The sequence below is a fragment of the Narcine bancroftii genome, chromosome 2, assembly GCF_036971445.1.
Source record: "Narcine bancroftii isolate sNarBan1 chromosome 2, sNarBan1.hap1, whole genome shotgun sequence".
NCBI classification, from domain to species: Eukaryota; Metazoa; Chordata; class Chondrichthyes; order Torpediniformes; family Narcinidae; genus Narcine; species Narcine bancroftii.
Genome location: NC_091470.1, coordinates 181596499 through 181612431, shown reverse-complemented (window position 1 = coordinate 181612431; position 15933 = coordinate 181596499). Strand labels below are relative to the sequence as shown.

Genomic DNA, 15933 nt, shown 5'->3' with positions numbered 1-15933 from the left:
GCTCTTTCATCTGTTGCCTTTTTGTAAACAACAATCCATTAGTGAAGTCTCTTTGGCACTGTTCAAAGATCTTGTAAAAGCTCAAAGGCCCCGATATGTCTAGCACTGAGCAGAGCTCCAGTAATTCAAATAAGATCTGTGTTTTTTTAAAAAAATTTTTATTTTTCACACTATAAACCACATTGATCAAGATACATACATTTTTCTTTTCAAATATGTACAGTGTCGTTTTCTTCCCCCCCTCCCCCTTCCCATCCCACCCTCCCTACCTCCCCTCCCATTCATTTAAAGTTCAGAATCTAAGATACATTAAACCCGTCAAACAATATTGTCACTCAATAAAAATAAACAATAAGTTCCACTGAGTCAATTCTTTTCATTTCCTTCTCCTTCTGTCATTTTAGGTGGTCGATGTCCCTGGTAGGTTTTCTCTATTGTGTTTCATGTATGGCTCCCATATTTGTTCAAATATTGTAATATTATTTCTTAAATTATATGTTATTTTTTCTAGTGGAATACATTTATTCATTTCTATATACCATTGTTGTATTCTCAAGTTATCTTCTAATTTCCAGGCTGACATAATACATTTTTTTGCTACAGCTAGGGCTATCCTAACAAATCTTTTTTGTGCACCATCCAAATCAAGTCCAAATTCTTTGTTTTTTATGTTATTTAGGAGGAAGATCTCTGGGTTTTTTGGTATATTGCTTTTTGTGATTTTATTTAAAGTCTGGTTTAGATCTTCCCAAAATTTTTTCACTTTCTCACATATCCAAATCGCACGAATTGTTGTTCCCATTTCCTTTTCACAGCGAAAACATCTGTCAGATACTGTTGGGTCCCATTTATTTAACTTTTGAGGTGTAATGTATAGCCTGTGTATCCAGTTATATTGTATCATACGTAACCTCGTATTTATTGTATTTCTCATCGTTCCAGAACATAACTTCTCCCATGTTTCCTTTTTTATCTTTATATTTAAATCTTGTTCCCATTTTTGTTTAGTTTTACCATTTGTTTCCTCATTCTCCTTTTCTTGCAGTTTAATATACATATTTGTTATAAATCTTTTGATTATCATTGTATCTGTAATCACATATTCAAAATTACTTCCCTCTGGTAACCTCAGACTGCTTCCCAATTTGTCCGTCAAGTAGGATTTCAGTTGGTAGTATGCCAACACTGTATCTTGAGTTATATTATATTTATCCTTCATTTGTTCAAAGGATAGTAATTTATTTCCTGAAAAGCAATTTTCTATTCTTTTGATTCCTTTTTTCTCCCATTCTCTAAAGGAAAGGTTATCTATTGTAAAAGGGTTTAGCTGATTTTGCGTCAGTATTAGTTTTGGTAATTGGTAGTTTGTTTTATTCCTTTCTACATGAATCTTCTTCCAATTATTGAGCAGATGATGTAATACTGGAGAATTCCTACGTTGTACCAATTTTTCATCCCATTTATATAATATATGTTCAGGTATCTTCTCCCCTATTTTATCTAGTTCTAATCTAGTCCAATCTGGCTTTTCCCTTGTTTGATAAAAATCTGATAGGTATCTTAATTGTGCGGCTCTATAATAATTTTTAAAGTTTGGCAGTTGTAAGCCTCCTTGTTTATACCACTCTGTTAATTTATCTAGTGCTATCCTCGGCTTCTCCCCTTTCCATAAAATTTTCCTTATTATTTTCTTTAACTCCTTGAAGAATTTCTCCGTTAAGTGTATTGGCAATGCCTGAAATAGGTATTGTATCCTTGGGAAAATGTTCATTTTAATACAGTTTATCCTTCCTATTAGTGTTAGTGGTAAGTCTTTCCAATGCTCTAAGTCGACCTGTAATATTTTCATTAGTGGATAATAATTGAGTTTATATAGATGGCCGAGGTTTTTATTTATTTGTATACCTAGGTATCGTATTGCTTGCATTTGCCATCTGAATGGTGATTCTTTCTTAAATTTTGAAAAATCCGCATTATTCATTGACATTGCTTCACTTTTATTTGCGTTAATCTTGTAACCCGACACTTCTCCATATTCCTTCAATTTCTTATGTAATTCTTTTATTGATATTTCTGGTTCTGTTAAGTATACTATAACGTCATCTGCAAATAAACTGATTTTATATTCCTTGTCTTTTATTTTTATCCCTTTTATTTTATTTTCTGTTCTTATCAATTCTGCTAGTGGTTCTATAGCTAACACGAACAATAAGGGTGATAGTGGGCATCCCTGCCTTGTTGATCTGCTTAAGTTAAATTGCTTTGATATATATCCGTTTACTGTCACTTTCGCCAATGGTCCCTTAAAAAATGCTTTAATCCAATTAATATACTTCTCTGGTAAACTGAATTTTTGTAATACTTTGAATAAATAATTCCATTCTACTCTGTCAAAGGCCTTCTCTGCGTCTAAAGCAACTGCTACTGTTGGAGCTTTATTCCCTTCTACTGCATGAATTAAGTTAATAAATTTACAAATATTGTCTGTTGTTCGTCTTTTTTTAATAAATCCAGTTTGGTCTAGATTTACTATTTTTGGTACATAGTCGGCTAATCTGTTTGCTAATAGTTTAGCTATTATCTTATAATCTGTGTTAAGTAAAGATATTGGTCTATATGACGCTGGTGCGAGTGGATCTTTCCCTGTCTTTGGTATTACTGTAATTATTGCTGTTTTGCATGAATCTGGTAAGCTTGTATTTCTACTATTTCAAATGGTTCTGTTAATTTATTTTGTTCCTCTATTTGTAATTTTGGTAGTTCAATTTCTTTCCCTTCGTTTTCAGTTTGGTATAATTGTTCGTAGAATTCTCTGAAGCTTTCATTAATCTCCGTTGGATTATATGTGATTTGTTTGTCTTTTTTCCTTGATGCCAATACCATTCTCTTAGTTTGTTCTGTCTTAAGCTGCCATGCTAGAATTTTGTGCGTTTTTTCTCCTAGTTCATAATATTTCTGTTTTGTCTTCATTATGTACTTCTCCACCTTATATGTTTGTAGTTTTTCATATTTTATATTTTTATCTGCCAATTCTCTTCTTTTAGTTGTGTCTTCCTTCATTGTTAATTCTTTTTCTATATTTACTATTTCCCTTTCCAACTGCTCTGTTTCCTGATTGTAGTCCTTCTTCATCTTGGTTACATAACTTATTATTTGCCCTCTGATGAACGCTTTCATTGCGTCCCATAGTATAAACTTATTTTTCACTGATTCCGTATTTATTTCAAAGTACATTTTAATTTGTCTTTCAATGAATTCTCTAAAATCCTGCCTTTTAAGTAGCATGGAGTTTAATCTCCATCTCTACATTCTTGGAGGGATGTCCTCTAACTCTATTGCCAATATCTGGGGTGAGTGGTCCGATAATATTCTAGCTTTATATTCTGTTTTTCTTACGCTGTCTTGCATACGAGCTGATAACAGGAATAGGTCTATTCTTGAGTATGTTTTATGTCTACCCGAATAATATGAATATTCCTTTTCCTTTGGGTGTTGTTTCCTCCATATATCCAAAAGTTGCATTTCTTGCATCGATTTAATTATAAATTTGGTTACTTTGTTCTTTCTGTTAATTTTATTCCCAGTTTTATCCATTTTTGAATCCAAATTAAGGTTGAAATCCCCTCCTATTAGTATGTTCCCTTGCGTGTCTGCTATCTTCAAAAAAATAACTTGCATAAATTTTTGATCTTCTTCATTAGGTGAATATACATTGAGTAAATTCCAAAACTCCGAATATATCTGACATTTTATCATTACATATCTCCCTGCTGGATCTATTATTTCCTCTTCTATTTTGATTGGTACATTTTAACTGATTAATATAGCTATTCCTCTAGCTTTTGAATTACATGACGCTGCTGTTACATGTCCTACCCAATCTCTGTTTAATTTCTTGTGCTCCATTTCAGTTAAATGTGTTTCTTGCACGAATGCTATATCAATTTTTTCTTTTTTCAGTAAATTTAGCAGTTTCTTCCTTTTGATTTGGTTATGTATTCCGTTAATATTTAAAGTCATATAGTTCAACGTAGCCATTTCATACTTTGTTTATCTTTCCTTTCCGTTTCCTCATCATCACCTTTCCTTCTTATCCATTTCTGCTTTCTTGTTTTGAACACTTTATAAGACAACATTTCTAAAACATCAAACATTTCCCTTATTCTCCTATCTAAAATTTCTTTAACCCCACAATCCCCTCCCCTTCCTGACTTGCCCTTTATCCCTTGTCGGGCAACCACATCTTCCCTCTCCATTTGGATTTGCGAATTCACTCGCAAGCGTCAACTGATTTCGCAGTGACCGTAACTCCTCCCCACCCAGCCCCCCCCAGAAAAGATTTCAATTTTCATATATAACAAAGGTCACTCTCTTAATTCCCTCCTTACTTCCTCTCTTCCCTTTCTTTCCCTTATTAATTCTTATCTATACTCTATATATTTTCCTTTAAATATGGAAACACTCATGTACACACATATATATACACACACACACACATATATATATATATATATATATACCCAAATACACACATACATATAGTTCGTGGTCATTTTTACTCTCGTTACATGTCTTCATCTCTCTGCCTGTTTTGTAGTTGTTCTGCAAATTTTCGTGCTTCCTCTGGATCCGAGAATAGTCTGTTTTGCTGCCCTGGAATAACTATTTCAAGTACCGCTAGGTACTTTAGCATAAATTTATATCCTTTTTTCCATAGGATAGCTTTTGCTGTATTAAATTCCTTTCTCTTCTTCAGGAGTTCAAAACTTATGTCTGGATAGAAAAATTTTTTTGACCTTTGTATTCCAGTGGCTTTTTGTCTTCTCTTAATTTCTTCATTGCTTTCTCCAATATATTTACTCTTGTTGTATATCTTAAGAATTTTACTAAAATGGATCTTGGTTTTTGTTGTGGCTGTGGTTTAGGGGCTAATGTTCTATGTGCCCTTTCTATTTCCATTTCTTCCTGTAATTCTGGTCTTCCTAGGATCCTGGGGATCCAATCTTTTATAAATTCTCTCATATTCTTGCCTTCTTCCTTCAGGCCCACTATCTTTATATTATTTCTTGTATTATAATTTTCCATTATATCTATCTTCTGAGCTAACAGCTCTTGTGTCTCTTTAACTTTTTTATTAGATTCTTCTAATTTCTTTTTTAAGTCCTCTACTTCCATTTCTACGGCTGTTTCTCGTTCTTCCACCTTGTCCACTCTTTTTCCTATATCTGACATGACCATCTCTAATCTATTCATTTTTTCTTCTGCACTTTTAATTCTTTTTATTTCACTAAATTCTTGTGATTGCCATTCTTTTACTGATTCCATACATTCTTTAAAAAAATATATCCATTGTCTTGCCTTTCCCTTCTTCTTTAATTTCTCTATGTTCTTCTTCTTCTTCTTCCTCTGGTTTGGTCATCTGTTGTTTCCTTGTTTTCTTTTTACTCTCTTCTTTCTTGTTCTCGTTGTTTTCTATGTTCTCTTCCTGTTGTTGTGTTGCAGCTGTCATTCTCAGCTGTGGAGATCGACTCCTCAGCTGGTCCCCCCTCCCGTCAGTGTTTTTTTTTTCATGCACATCGCGAATGCGCGAGGAGTAGCACATGCGCGGTTGTGCACTTTTACTTGGCTCCACGAGCCATTTTTGTAGTCCCGAACTCGGGACTTCAACTGACCTTAGGGAGCGGGCTTCTCTCTCCGCGGTAGGCCTCCTCGGACAGGTAAGCCCTTCACCTTCTTCTTCCGACGTTCTTTCTTCTTCTCTTCTTCCCGTTGCTTTCGACTTTTCTTTCTTTGCTGCCATTTTCTTCCCACCTTTACTTTCACTTTATTTTAATTTTATGTTTGTGCCTTTGTGTTTTGTGTGTTTTTTTAAAACTTTTCTGGAGAGGGCTGGAGTTCCCTCACCGGTCACTACTCCATCACGTGACTCCTTCAAATAAGATCTGTATTAAAGTGTGTGTATATCACAAATCTTTCCCAATTTATCTCCAAAAAACATACCTATATACTCTTGTCACAAGAGAATTTAATAAAAGTGTTTTCTTCACTATGCCACTGGTGTTATTGGGTCCAGGAGAGATCCTCTGAAAATAATGATGCCCAAGAACCATATTTGATCGCCCTCTCCACCTCTGATCCCTGAATTGTATGTTGATGATACAAGAAATGCAGTCCGCTGATTAAATAATTCCACGCAGAGTCAATAGGTGAAGGAATACGACCTTTTCAATTCAATGTTCTTGCAAGGCACAGGTGTCCTTGAGAAACACACTGACACTCAACAACTTTTTTTTTTCAACATCTCTTTGCGTTAATAACCACTCCTCTGTTAATATAACTGGGTAGTTAACCGAGTATGTTAATCTAACCTATCGAAAGCTGTCCCTCTCCTCATCTTAAAGCCCGCCCTTATTTACTTCTCCCATTCCCCTGATTTTTGCAACCCTCCCCAACTCTTATTTGGTATGATACTTTGTCTCATTTTTTTAATATATCAAGTTGGCCTTACCTGCAAACCTCTTGCAGAAACTCTCCTTTCTTTGTGTTCTAGCAGACACCCCCCCCCCCACCCACCCACCCACCTACCTCTTTTCCTTCTCTCACGTCTCATCTCTGCTTTCTCTGGATATTCATTGTTAAAACAGCTTATTACATTTTGCTGAAACAGGACTTTTGGATCATTTTCACAATGACACCACCCAGTCTCCTCACCAAGTGCATCTTCCAGCGGGCCCTCTTCACTGGAACTGCTCAGGAGCTTCAAGCTGGAAGTTCCACCTCACCACTCACACTGATCTGCTCCTGGCTGATCCCCTTGTTGAAGGGCTGAGGCAAGCCTCTCCTGGTTGCCAAGGACGACGTCACTTCCTACCGAGGGGGGCGGGCGGAAGTTGCACCCGGCGGGCGAGCTCGCGCGGACCGAGGACGATCCGGGGCAACCGCGGACCCTCTCGTCGGATTTCGTGCACAAAATATTTTCTCCTTTACGTTTTACTTTTCGCTCCAAGAAAAAAAAGCTTCGACTAGGCACTGGTAAATCTTTTATTTTCCGATTTAAAAAGAAATCTTAATGCTTTTCACTCACTCTCTGTCGGTCGGATGGCAAATCCATCGGAGAGCCAGAGTCGCTAGAGGGTTTATTTTCCGCCCACTCTGATGGAACGGGTGAGAAGGCAATAATTTGAAATGCGATAATTAATCCGAACTAGGCCCCGGCGACCGCCGAGGATGAAGGAGGCCGTCGTTTCTGCTCTCGACCAATCACAGAGCGCGAGGGACGAGCGGCTCGGGCGTTGATTGGTCGGCCGTCCTGTCAATCTGGGCGCGATTACTGTCGCTCTGATTGGTAGAGTCCTGAGGAGACGGAATATGTGTGTGTGTGTGTGTGTGTGTGTGGGTGTGGGGGGGGGAGGGGGTGGGGTTTATCCCCCTTGTTACCAACAACTATGCGTTCTAGCGCCGTGGATTGCCGTTAAGGCGTGATGTCGGGAGGAGAGGCTTCTTAATCGCTGTCTCGTGCCGGTGCGGGGAGTGTGCATTCTGGCCTTTCGCTAGGCATTCTGGGCGCTGTAGTTTGGGTATGGAGCCATAGGAAAGGGTGGAGCGAGTGACGTCAAGCGCGGACTGCAAATCCCAGCGGGCCGCGCGGTCCACCGAGGGCAGGCGCAGCACTCTGCCTCCTCCCCCCCCCCCACCCCAGCCATTCTGTGGACAGCAAGTCCGTCCACCTTTGAAGGTGTTTCCCCACTGATTAAACCGCCTCTTGCGTGCCAACCCCCCAGCCACCCATCCATCTCTTCACGTATTAGAGAATACTTGGTATTTTGCCCATGGCCATCTTCTCGACAGGTTGATAAGATTTCCTGCTCTGGTTTCTTCACCCAAGATATCCTGATTTTGCTTGCTGAACACTTAGATTTTGGGCTGCTGATCACGAAAATCACCTTAAAATTTTCCTATCGTCTACTTTTTTTGATATAATCTATTTTTGCGATTTCCTGCCATGTCAAGTTTATTGTCATCTGATTGTACAAGTGCAGCCCAACGAAGCAGTGTACTTCGGTCCTCAGTGCAAAGCCTGCCAACACACAACCAGACATGACAAACAGTACATATGCAAGGCTCGTATTTCAACTATACACATAAATAAATATTGTGCTGTGAATGTGAGAATCTCAAATAGTTAGCGTGAGCAGTTCCTTTGGTCATTCAGCATTCTCACTGCCCGTGGGCGCTGACTCTGATCCTCCAGTATCTCTTCCCTGACAGGAACAGCTGAAATATGCTGTGTGCAGGGTCGTCCTCAGTGATTTTATGCACCCTCTGTAGACAATGATCCTGGTAGATCACATTGATGGGGTGGGGGGTGGGGGGGAGACTTCAGTGATCCTCTGCCACTCTTGTGGATTGACTTCTTATTCATTTTTTAAGTCTACTACTATATTGTCCACAAAGCAAACTATTTTGGTCAGTCCAAGCATTCCTGGGCCTGCACTCAGTGCAGATGCTATGTGACAAATTATGTTATATTTTATGTATAGATATGTTTTTGGAAGATAGATTCTAGGGTCTTAGGTCACAAACAGATACAAACAGTTCAAAACAGATCTTTTGAAATGCAAGAGTTTATGCATAAGGTGGTGCCTACAAGTCTGGGATAAACTCGTGCTGGAGATTTTCACAAGGAAGTGCAAATGGAAGACCCCATCTCAGGAAACTGATAAGCTCTCTCATGAGTTGAATTTTGGAGTCAGCTGTTTTAGGAAGGTCATGTAGTTTTGCAAGCAGGGAGAGTAAAACTGTTTTTTCTCTAAGTGGGAAAGAGATATATATATGTATGTATACATAAATATACACACACACACAGGGGGGGACTGCTGGTTTTCTGCAGTGGCTTTTGGAAGCTGGTTTGAAACCCCATTTTGAATGCTGGTTACAAGTTCTGAGTTAAGCTTGTTCAAAGCTCTTGTGGTCCATACAAGAGGAGATGGCTGGCTGTATAATGTTTTGCCTGAGATAAGGGGAAACAGAAAAGGAACTCTGGCGACCTGAAAGAAAACCCTGATGGGCAAGTTTCTTCGGCAAGACACTGAAGTGGCTGATTAGAAGGAATCCGTTTGTGTGTGTCCAACGAGCAACAAATTTCTGAAAACTGACAAGAACCTTCTTGAGTGGTAACCATTTTACCTTTCAACCACCAAAGCCTGGTGAAGATTCATAAATGTTAAATTCTGTGCACAGTGTAAGAATTGCCTGACAACTTGGAGTGAGAATTGAGATTGGACTGTGAATCAAAGAACTTTTCTAAACATATACACATATGTGCTTAGAATTAGAAGGGAGTTGTTATGTTAATAATGATAAGTTAAAGTTTGATCCTGTTTTCATTTTTAAAGAAAATTAAAAGTAACTTTTGTTTAAGTAACCACTTGTCTTGGTGAATATCTATTGCTGCTGATTTTTGGGGTCCTCTGGGTCCATAACACTATGCAAACGTTTTAGGTCTGGGCAGGCTTAGGCTAGATGCCGACAGGCTGTAAAAGCAGCTCCCGTATACAGATGATTCACATGTTCTTCAGGCAATGGTGTAGTGAGTGTACTTAATAGCATTTCTCGTCTTCAACAAGATTCAATGCTGCAGAAATATCTCCTCCATGTTGCAACGGCTGCGATACATTCTGTAACATTTTTGGCGAGTATACAAGTACTCCCTGACTTGCGACCTATGCAGTTTGTGTCCATCCGCACATATGACCAAATTTTTCAAAAACATATAAGAAAAAATATAAAATTTACACTGTTTATGTTGTATTTGACAAACTATAACAGGGATGCATGGGATGTAAGAGCCAAACTATGCATCCTTTGTTAGTTGGTGTCCAGGGGTGCTTAGGCTGGGCACGGCCATCTTGATTTCTGTGCACATGTCGGAGTCTTCTGTTGGTGCATGTGCGGTGCATTTGCATATTGGAGTTCAGTTGGCGCATATGTGAGAGTTAAGGGCACAAATTCAATATTTTCCTCCCTATTTTTTCAATGTCTTTTTGAACCTTTTAAGGCAAAGCATTCCAGGTTAGGATAACTTCCTATATGGGATGTCTTTCCTCTTTTCTCCTCAAATTCTTTCAATGAATGAAGCAAAATATTTTTTATGGTTTCTACCTTTGGCTTGTGGAAATTGGACTCTTTATTTTCTGTCTTGAATTATTAGTCATCTCCATCAGGTCTGTACCTGCAAGTTGTTTCCCTGGGGCCCATGAAGTCCCTCCTCCCTGGAATTACTGCAATAAATTGTCTGCAGCCCACACTTAGGCCTTTGTTTCCTTCCTGAAGTGCAGGAAGTTAACATATGCTCTAGTTATTTTTGAGTCAATGTTTTGTAAAGATTCAACACAACTCCAGTGGATTTTACATTCCTATTTAAAATAGCAGAATTTAACTTGAAGAGTAGGGGAAGCAATTCATTTACATAATAAATCTGAATTTTCAGACTAGTAATTAGTAAGTTGCCACATACAAGGGGGTGATTATGGAGAATAAACTTTTAGAGGGATGACATTTGAAATGGATGGATTCAAAGGAGAATAAAAAAGTAGGTGAAATTACAAGTCATAATTGGGGTCTTGAATTCCCCATACTAGTGGTGGAAGTAATCAGGACGTTCAAAAGGTAGTTGAATATGCTCGTGAAAGATAATTTGGAGGAACTATGGAGAAGGAGCAGGAAAATGGACTGACTTGATTGTTTAACAACGAGCTGACTCAACTCTGAATGTGCTCTGCCATAACAATCTTGTGATTTTACACGCAGCACTGATTAGTGGGGCAAAGTCATTCTTGATATTCTGAATGGTGGAACAGGCTCATAGTTGTTCCTCCCTCTGTTTCTATTTCTTCTTGTACTCTTACAGTGCCTTCTCAACCTGTCCCCTCACCTTCAATGATCTGTCGATAAATCCCCTCAGATTCTTCTGCCTTGCATTTTCTTTAAATTATATTTCCTGTCATGGTTCTTCCTGTGGATCAAACAAGGCTTTGATTACATTCACCTGCCACCAGATTTGTGTGTTGCTTTTCAGACATTATTACCTTCACTGGTGTATCTATACAGTAAAAATCCCCATTATATGGCACCTACGGGGATTGCAATGTCAGATATGCAAATTTTCCAGTTGACTGAGGTTTGCTCTTCCAATGCCTAATTAAGACACCTGCATTAACAATACACTATTTAAAAGACAGAAGACCATGCAAAATGGAAAATAATTTGAAAAAATAACTATTGTAGTCTTTAATTATGTAAAGTTTGCTTTAATCGACTAATTCCCATAACTTTTAAAATTTAAATTGGAACTTCAGTTGCTGGTTCTGTAACAGTGTTGCACTATTCACTGATCGTGCTGCCATCATAATTAAGTCCCTGCTTCGTTCTGACAACCTGACTTACCTCCATGTCAGTGTCCTGGTCAGTCCCTTGGTGCAAACCGAACCCACCTCCACACAAGGGTCCCCATCAGCCCATCGGCGTACCTTCTTTTAAATTTGAACACTGGCGCTGTATTCTACGCTAACTGTGCCCTTGTCATAATTAACTCCCCTTTCCCCAAGTTTAGAGATAAAACCTTACTCATATACTTAATACTAATAAAGATTAAAACTCTTAATTGGCAGGGATAGAGAGACACTTTGGGAGAGTTGCCCCAGTGGCAAGTGGCTCTTCATCCTGGGCACTGCCCTTTTATTCAAACACAACTTTAGTGACATTTTATTCAAACAGCTGCTAGGGTTGGGACATGACTGGGGCACTGCACTGGCTGAATGTTTGGTTCCAAGGGGTTGTGTGTTGCTTCAGAGAAGTTTTACAATTTTAAACTTTTAGTTAAAACTTTATTGAGTAGTCTATTTATTTATCTATCAATCTCTTGATTTATTTATTTTGCCACTTGTTGAGTTTCTGGTTGATTGAATGCTAGATCATGGAGTCTTTTACTGTACTCTGAAGTTCTGCATCACGTTTTCAATTGTCCTTGGCAAAGGAGTATGCTGAAGGAGATTCTTTTTTTTAATCAATGGTCCAGAACAATAATTTTCAATCTTTTTCTTTCCACTCACATCCCACTTTAAGTAATCCCTATGCTATCGGTGCTCTCTGATTAGTAAGGGATTGCTTTAGGTGGGATGTATGTTGAAAGGAAAAGTTTGAAAACCACTGGTCCAGAACATAAATGAATAATTAAAGGCCTTTCACCTTTGGTGATGCCAAATTACAGGCATTAACTCAGGAGCAGAATAAAGCTTCCATTGGAAAGGTATGGGATTAGTCGATCATTTTTTTTAATACAGTAAAATGAAATAAAACATGAAAGTCTGCAGACACCGTGGTTGAGGTAATGACACAATGCTGGAGAAACTCAGCCCATCAAACAGGGTCCTGTGTCCTGTATATATAGTTACAGTACATAACCAACGTTTTAGGCTTTTAAATTTAAAAAAAATTTTTCACACTATGAACCACACCGACCAAAACACACACAAACACCTCCCCCCTGAACACACACAGTGTCACTCCCCCCCACTCTCCCCCAACCACCCCACCTACCCAACGCTCAACATACACGACACTCCAAACCCATCAAACAATGTCATCACACAATGAAAACAAACAAGAAACCTGCGTCATCCACTTTCACACACCGGGTCAGCCCACTTCGTCCTCCTCTCCCTCCGCCACCCTCGGCGGTGGAGGTCCGCGGCAGGACCCCTCCGCCGCGTTCCATGCACGGCCCCCAAATCCACCCGAACACTGCGATGTTATTTCTCAAATTATATGCTACCCTTTCCAATGGAACACATCCACCCATCTCCACGCACCACCGCCGCACCCCCAGGCCACCCCCCAACCTCCAGGCTGACACAACACCCCCTTGCTACAGCTAAAGCTATCACAATAAATCTTTTCTGCGCTCCATCCAAATTGAGTCCAAGTTATTTACTTCTTATATTACTTAGAAGAAAGATCTCTGGATTTTTTTGGTATGTTGCTTTTTTGTGATTTTATTTAATAGCTGATTTAGATCTTCCCAAAATTTTTCCACTTTCTCACATGCCCAAATTGCATGTATTGTTGTTCCCGTTTCCTTCTTACAGCAAAAACATCTGTCTGATACTGTTGGGTCCCATTTATTTAACTTTTGGGGCGTGGTGTATAGACTGTGTAACCAATTATATTGTATCATGCGTAACCTCGTGTTTATTGTATTTCTCATAGTTCCGGAGCATAGCTTTTCCCATGTTTCATTCTTTATCTTTATGCTTAGATCTTGTTCCCATTTTTGTTTGGGTTTACAGCTTGTTTCCTCGTTCTCTTTCTCTTGTAGTTTGATGTACATGTTTGTTATAAATCTTTTAATTATCATTATGTCTGTAATCACATATTCAAAGCTTCTTCCTTCTGGTAACCTCAGCCTGTTTCCCAATTTGTCCTTCAAGTAGGTTTTCAGTTTATGATATGCAAACATTGTATCGTGAGTTATATCATATTTGCACTTCATTTGTTCAAAAGATAATAATTTATTTCCTGAAAAACAATTTTCTATTCTTTTGATCCCTTTTCTCTAACATTCTCTAAAGGAAAGGTTATCTATTGTGAAAGGGATTAGTTGATTTTGCGTCAATATTAATTTTGCTAGTTGATAATTTTTTTTTCCTTTCTACGTGAATCTTGAGTAGATGGTGCAGTACTGGTGAATTCCCATGTTGCACCAGCTTTTCATCCCACTTATATAGTATATGTTCAGGTACCTTCTCCCCTATTTCATCTAGCTCTAATCTGGTCCAATCTGGTTTTTCTCTTGTTTGATAAAAATCTGATAGGTATACCAATGTTTTGGACTTGAGTTGGCTTGAGCCCTTCATCAAGGAGCCTGAATAAAATGGTGGTGGAAGAGGGGCAAGGGGTAATGGATAGATAAGGGAGGGAGGGCACACCACCAAACAGGTGGTGGGGGGGATGGCTCTGAATAGAAAGGAAAGGGGTGGAGAGCTAAGGAAAAGAAGACAAAGGGGAAGAGGAGGCGAGGGAGAATGAAGAGTAGGTTAGCAGAAATCAGAGAAGTTGATGTTAATGCCATACATTTGGAGAGTACCCAGACGTCAAATCAAGTGTTGTCCTCGAATTTACGTATGGTCTTGGTGCTATAGTATATATGGGAGTGAGATGCAGAATTGAAATGGTTGGGCACTGAGAAATCCCTGTCCTGATGCAGACAGAGCGAAGGTGCTCAGTGATATGATCTCCCAGTCTCTTCTGGTATCTGGCACTTACAGGGGATAGGTAGATGCCGGATAAGCGGGTTTTCTAGTTGCTTTAGACTGTGTGTTGCGTGAATGGAGAGCCAACTGCGAAGCACACCAATTTTAAATTTCTGTATTTTTTACCCATTTATTTTATTGTTTTTACCAGTTGTTTGAGATCGCCAGTTGCTTGAATTCCAGTTAACAGGGATTTTACTGGATCTGTGAGTAATTGAGGTTTTCTGAGGAGGTCATAATTGTAGCCAACACGTGCAGGCACTGTGACATCTGTTGGCTGGTGACGTCACTCAGCTGCAACAACTGTGACTTCACAATCCTCGGCTGGTGACATCATTGCATTTCATTGCAGTTTGTAACTATGTGAAGGAGTTGCTTTCTTTGCAGTTTCAGCATTCTGACTTGTAATGCCCAGACATCGAAGTATGGATCCCTCTTCATTTCTACAAGATGGTCATTTGAAGCTACCTACTGAAAACCGTAGTATGTAGTTCAGAGTGGAACTTGCACGGATTTTAGATTTGAATATTGTGGAATTAAAAATAAGGTAGAATGGTTTGAGCTTTTCCTTGATCTTCGTGAATCAGGGTGATGCTGTGTAAAAAGCTGATCAAGGCTTCTCTTATCGCGCTTCCCACAGCTACAGCCTGTGGCTATAAATTTGCAGCAAACACACAGGAATAGTTGAGATAAATGGCACCTGGCCTGGTTACATTGCCTATTCCTGTGTTAGCAAGCACAGGTGTTGCAGTGGGAGTATCCTCACAAAGATTGCCCACTGCATTTTGAAAGGAAGCTTATGATGGGGAATAAATGATGTCCTTGCAAGCAACACCCATTTCCTGATGTTGAATGTGCCAGATCAAATTCAATTTGTCAGGTACTCCTTCACCCAAAGAGAATCACACTTGCCTTTACAATTGGATAATCTATGTACACTACTATATTAAAATCCAGACTGCTCGGGGATGGGGTCGGACCCGATTTTTGGGATTCTCGCTTGCCACACAAATACAAATTCCGGGTGGGTCATAGACCCCTACAGAACCCTGGAAAAAAACAGCCAGGGTGGCTAAATAAAAAGTCACTTTCTTGTTCACTTTCGTTTCCTTGCAAGGATAGATTTCTATTGTACCCTTGATTTGAGGTGGGGGTGGGGGGGGGAACTAATCAATCTGTGTCTCATATATTTCAAGTAAAGTTGCTACACTCTAACGAATATGTCGTGTTTCTTCCTTGGATTATATGTATAGTCCACCATGGTCATGCTGAGCCTTATGTGACCATTACACTAAACCTATTTACCAATTTCCCATTATCTTGAAAATTCAACTGCTTGTCATGACTCTTAAATGTGAGTGAACCTGCTTTTAAGAAAAGTTCCCTATCTATGCCCCTCATTTTGTATTAATAATTTTCTTCCTTCTCTTCCCCCCTAGCCCCTACTTACCTCCTACCTCCCTTAGTCTCCTCCACTCCATGGAAAATAAACCCAACCTATTCAGTCTTTTGGAACCGAAAAACTGCCATTCCAAACATCATTTTGGTGAACCTCCTCTGCACCCTGTTCAGGAAGTCACGTTCGTTTTCCTTGATGCAGCCAGAGCTGCACACTGTTCACAAG

General features: G+C 39.2%; 2 protein-coding genes and 1 long non-coding RNA gene across 8 annotated transcripts in view; 1 reads left to right on the top strand and 2 right to left on the bottom strand.

Annotated features, from left to right (window-relative positions):
* Window positions 1–6860, bottom strand: part of nfkbil1 (nuclear factor of kappa light polypeptide gene enhancer in B-cells inhibitor-like 1) — a 32416-nt gene extending 25556 nt beyond the window's left edge. Inside the window, exon 1 of one of the 2 annotated variants that reach the window (XM_069919483.1) lies at window positions 6712–6860. The gene's annotated coding sequence lies outside the window, so the exon portion shown is untranslated. The remainder of the gene's footprint in view (window positions 1–6711) is intronic. The other variant, XM_069919485.1, reaches the window with a different exon arrangement.
* A 29-nt stretch (window positions 6861–6889) lies between these two features.
* csnk2b (casein kinase 2, beta polypeptide) overlaps window positions 6890–15933 on the top strand; it is a 77026-nt gene continuing 67982 nt past the window's right edge. For 2 of the 5 annotated variants that reach the window (XM_069919491.1, XM_069919488.1), the window contains exon 1: window positions 14643–14792. In XM_069919491.1, coding sequence (XP_069775592.1) covers window positions 14717–14792 — 76 coding nt within the window. In that variant the 5' untranslated portion in view covers window positions 14643–14716. Of the gene's footprint in view, window positions 7033–14642; window positions 14857–15933 lie in introns of those variants that run through there. The other 3 variants (XM_069919492.1, XM_069919487.1, XM_069919490.1) reach the window with 3 other exon arrangements.
* On the bottom strand, window positions 7742–15149 carry LOC138754732 (uncharacterized). The gene is made up of 3 exons (XR_011351906.1): window positions 14458–15149; window positions 10934–11014; window positions 7742–8077 (listed from the first exon to the last, which is right to left on the bottom strand). It is a non-coding gene; the product is annotated as an uncharacterized lncRNA (long non-coding RNA).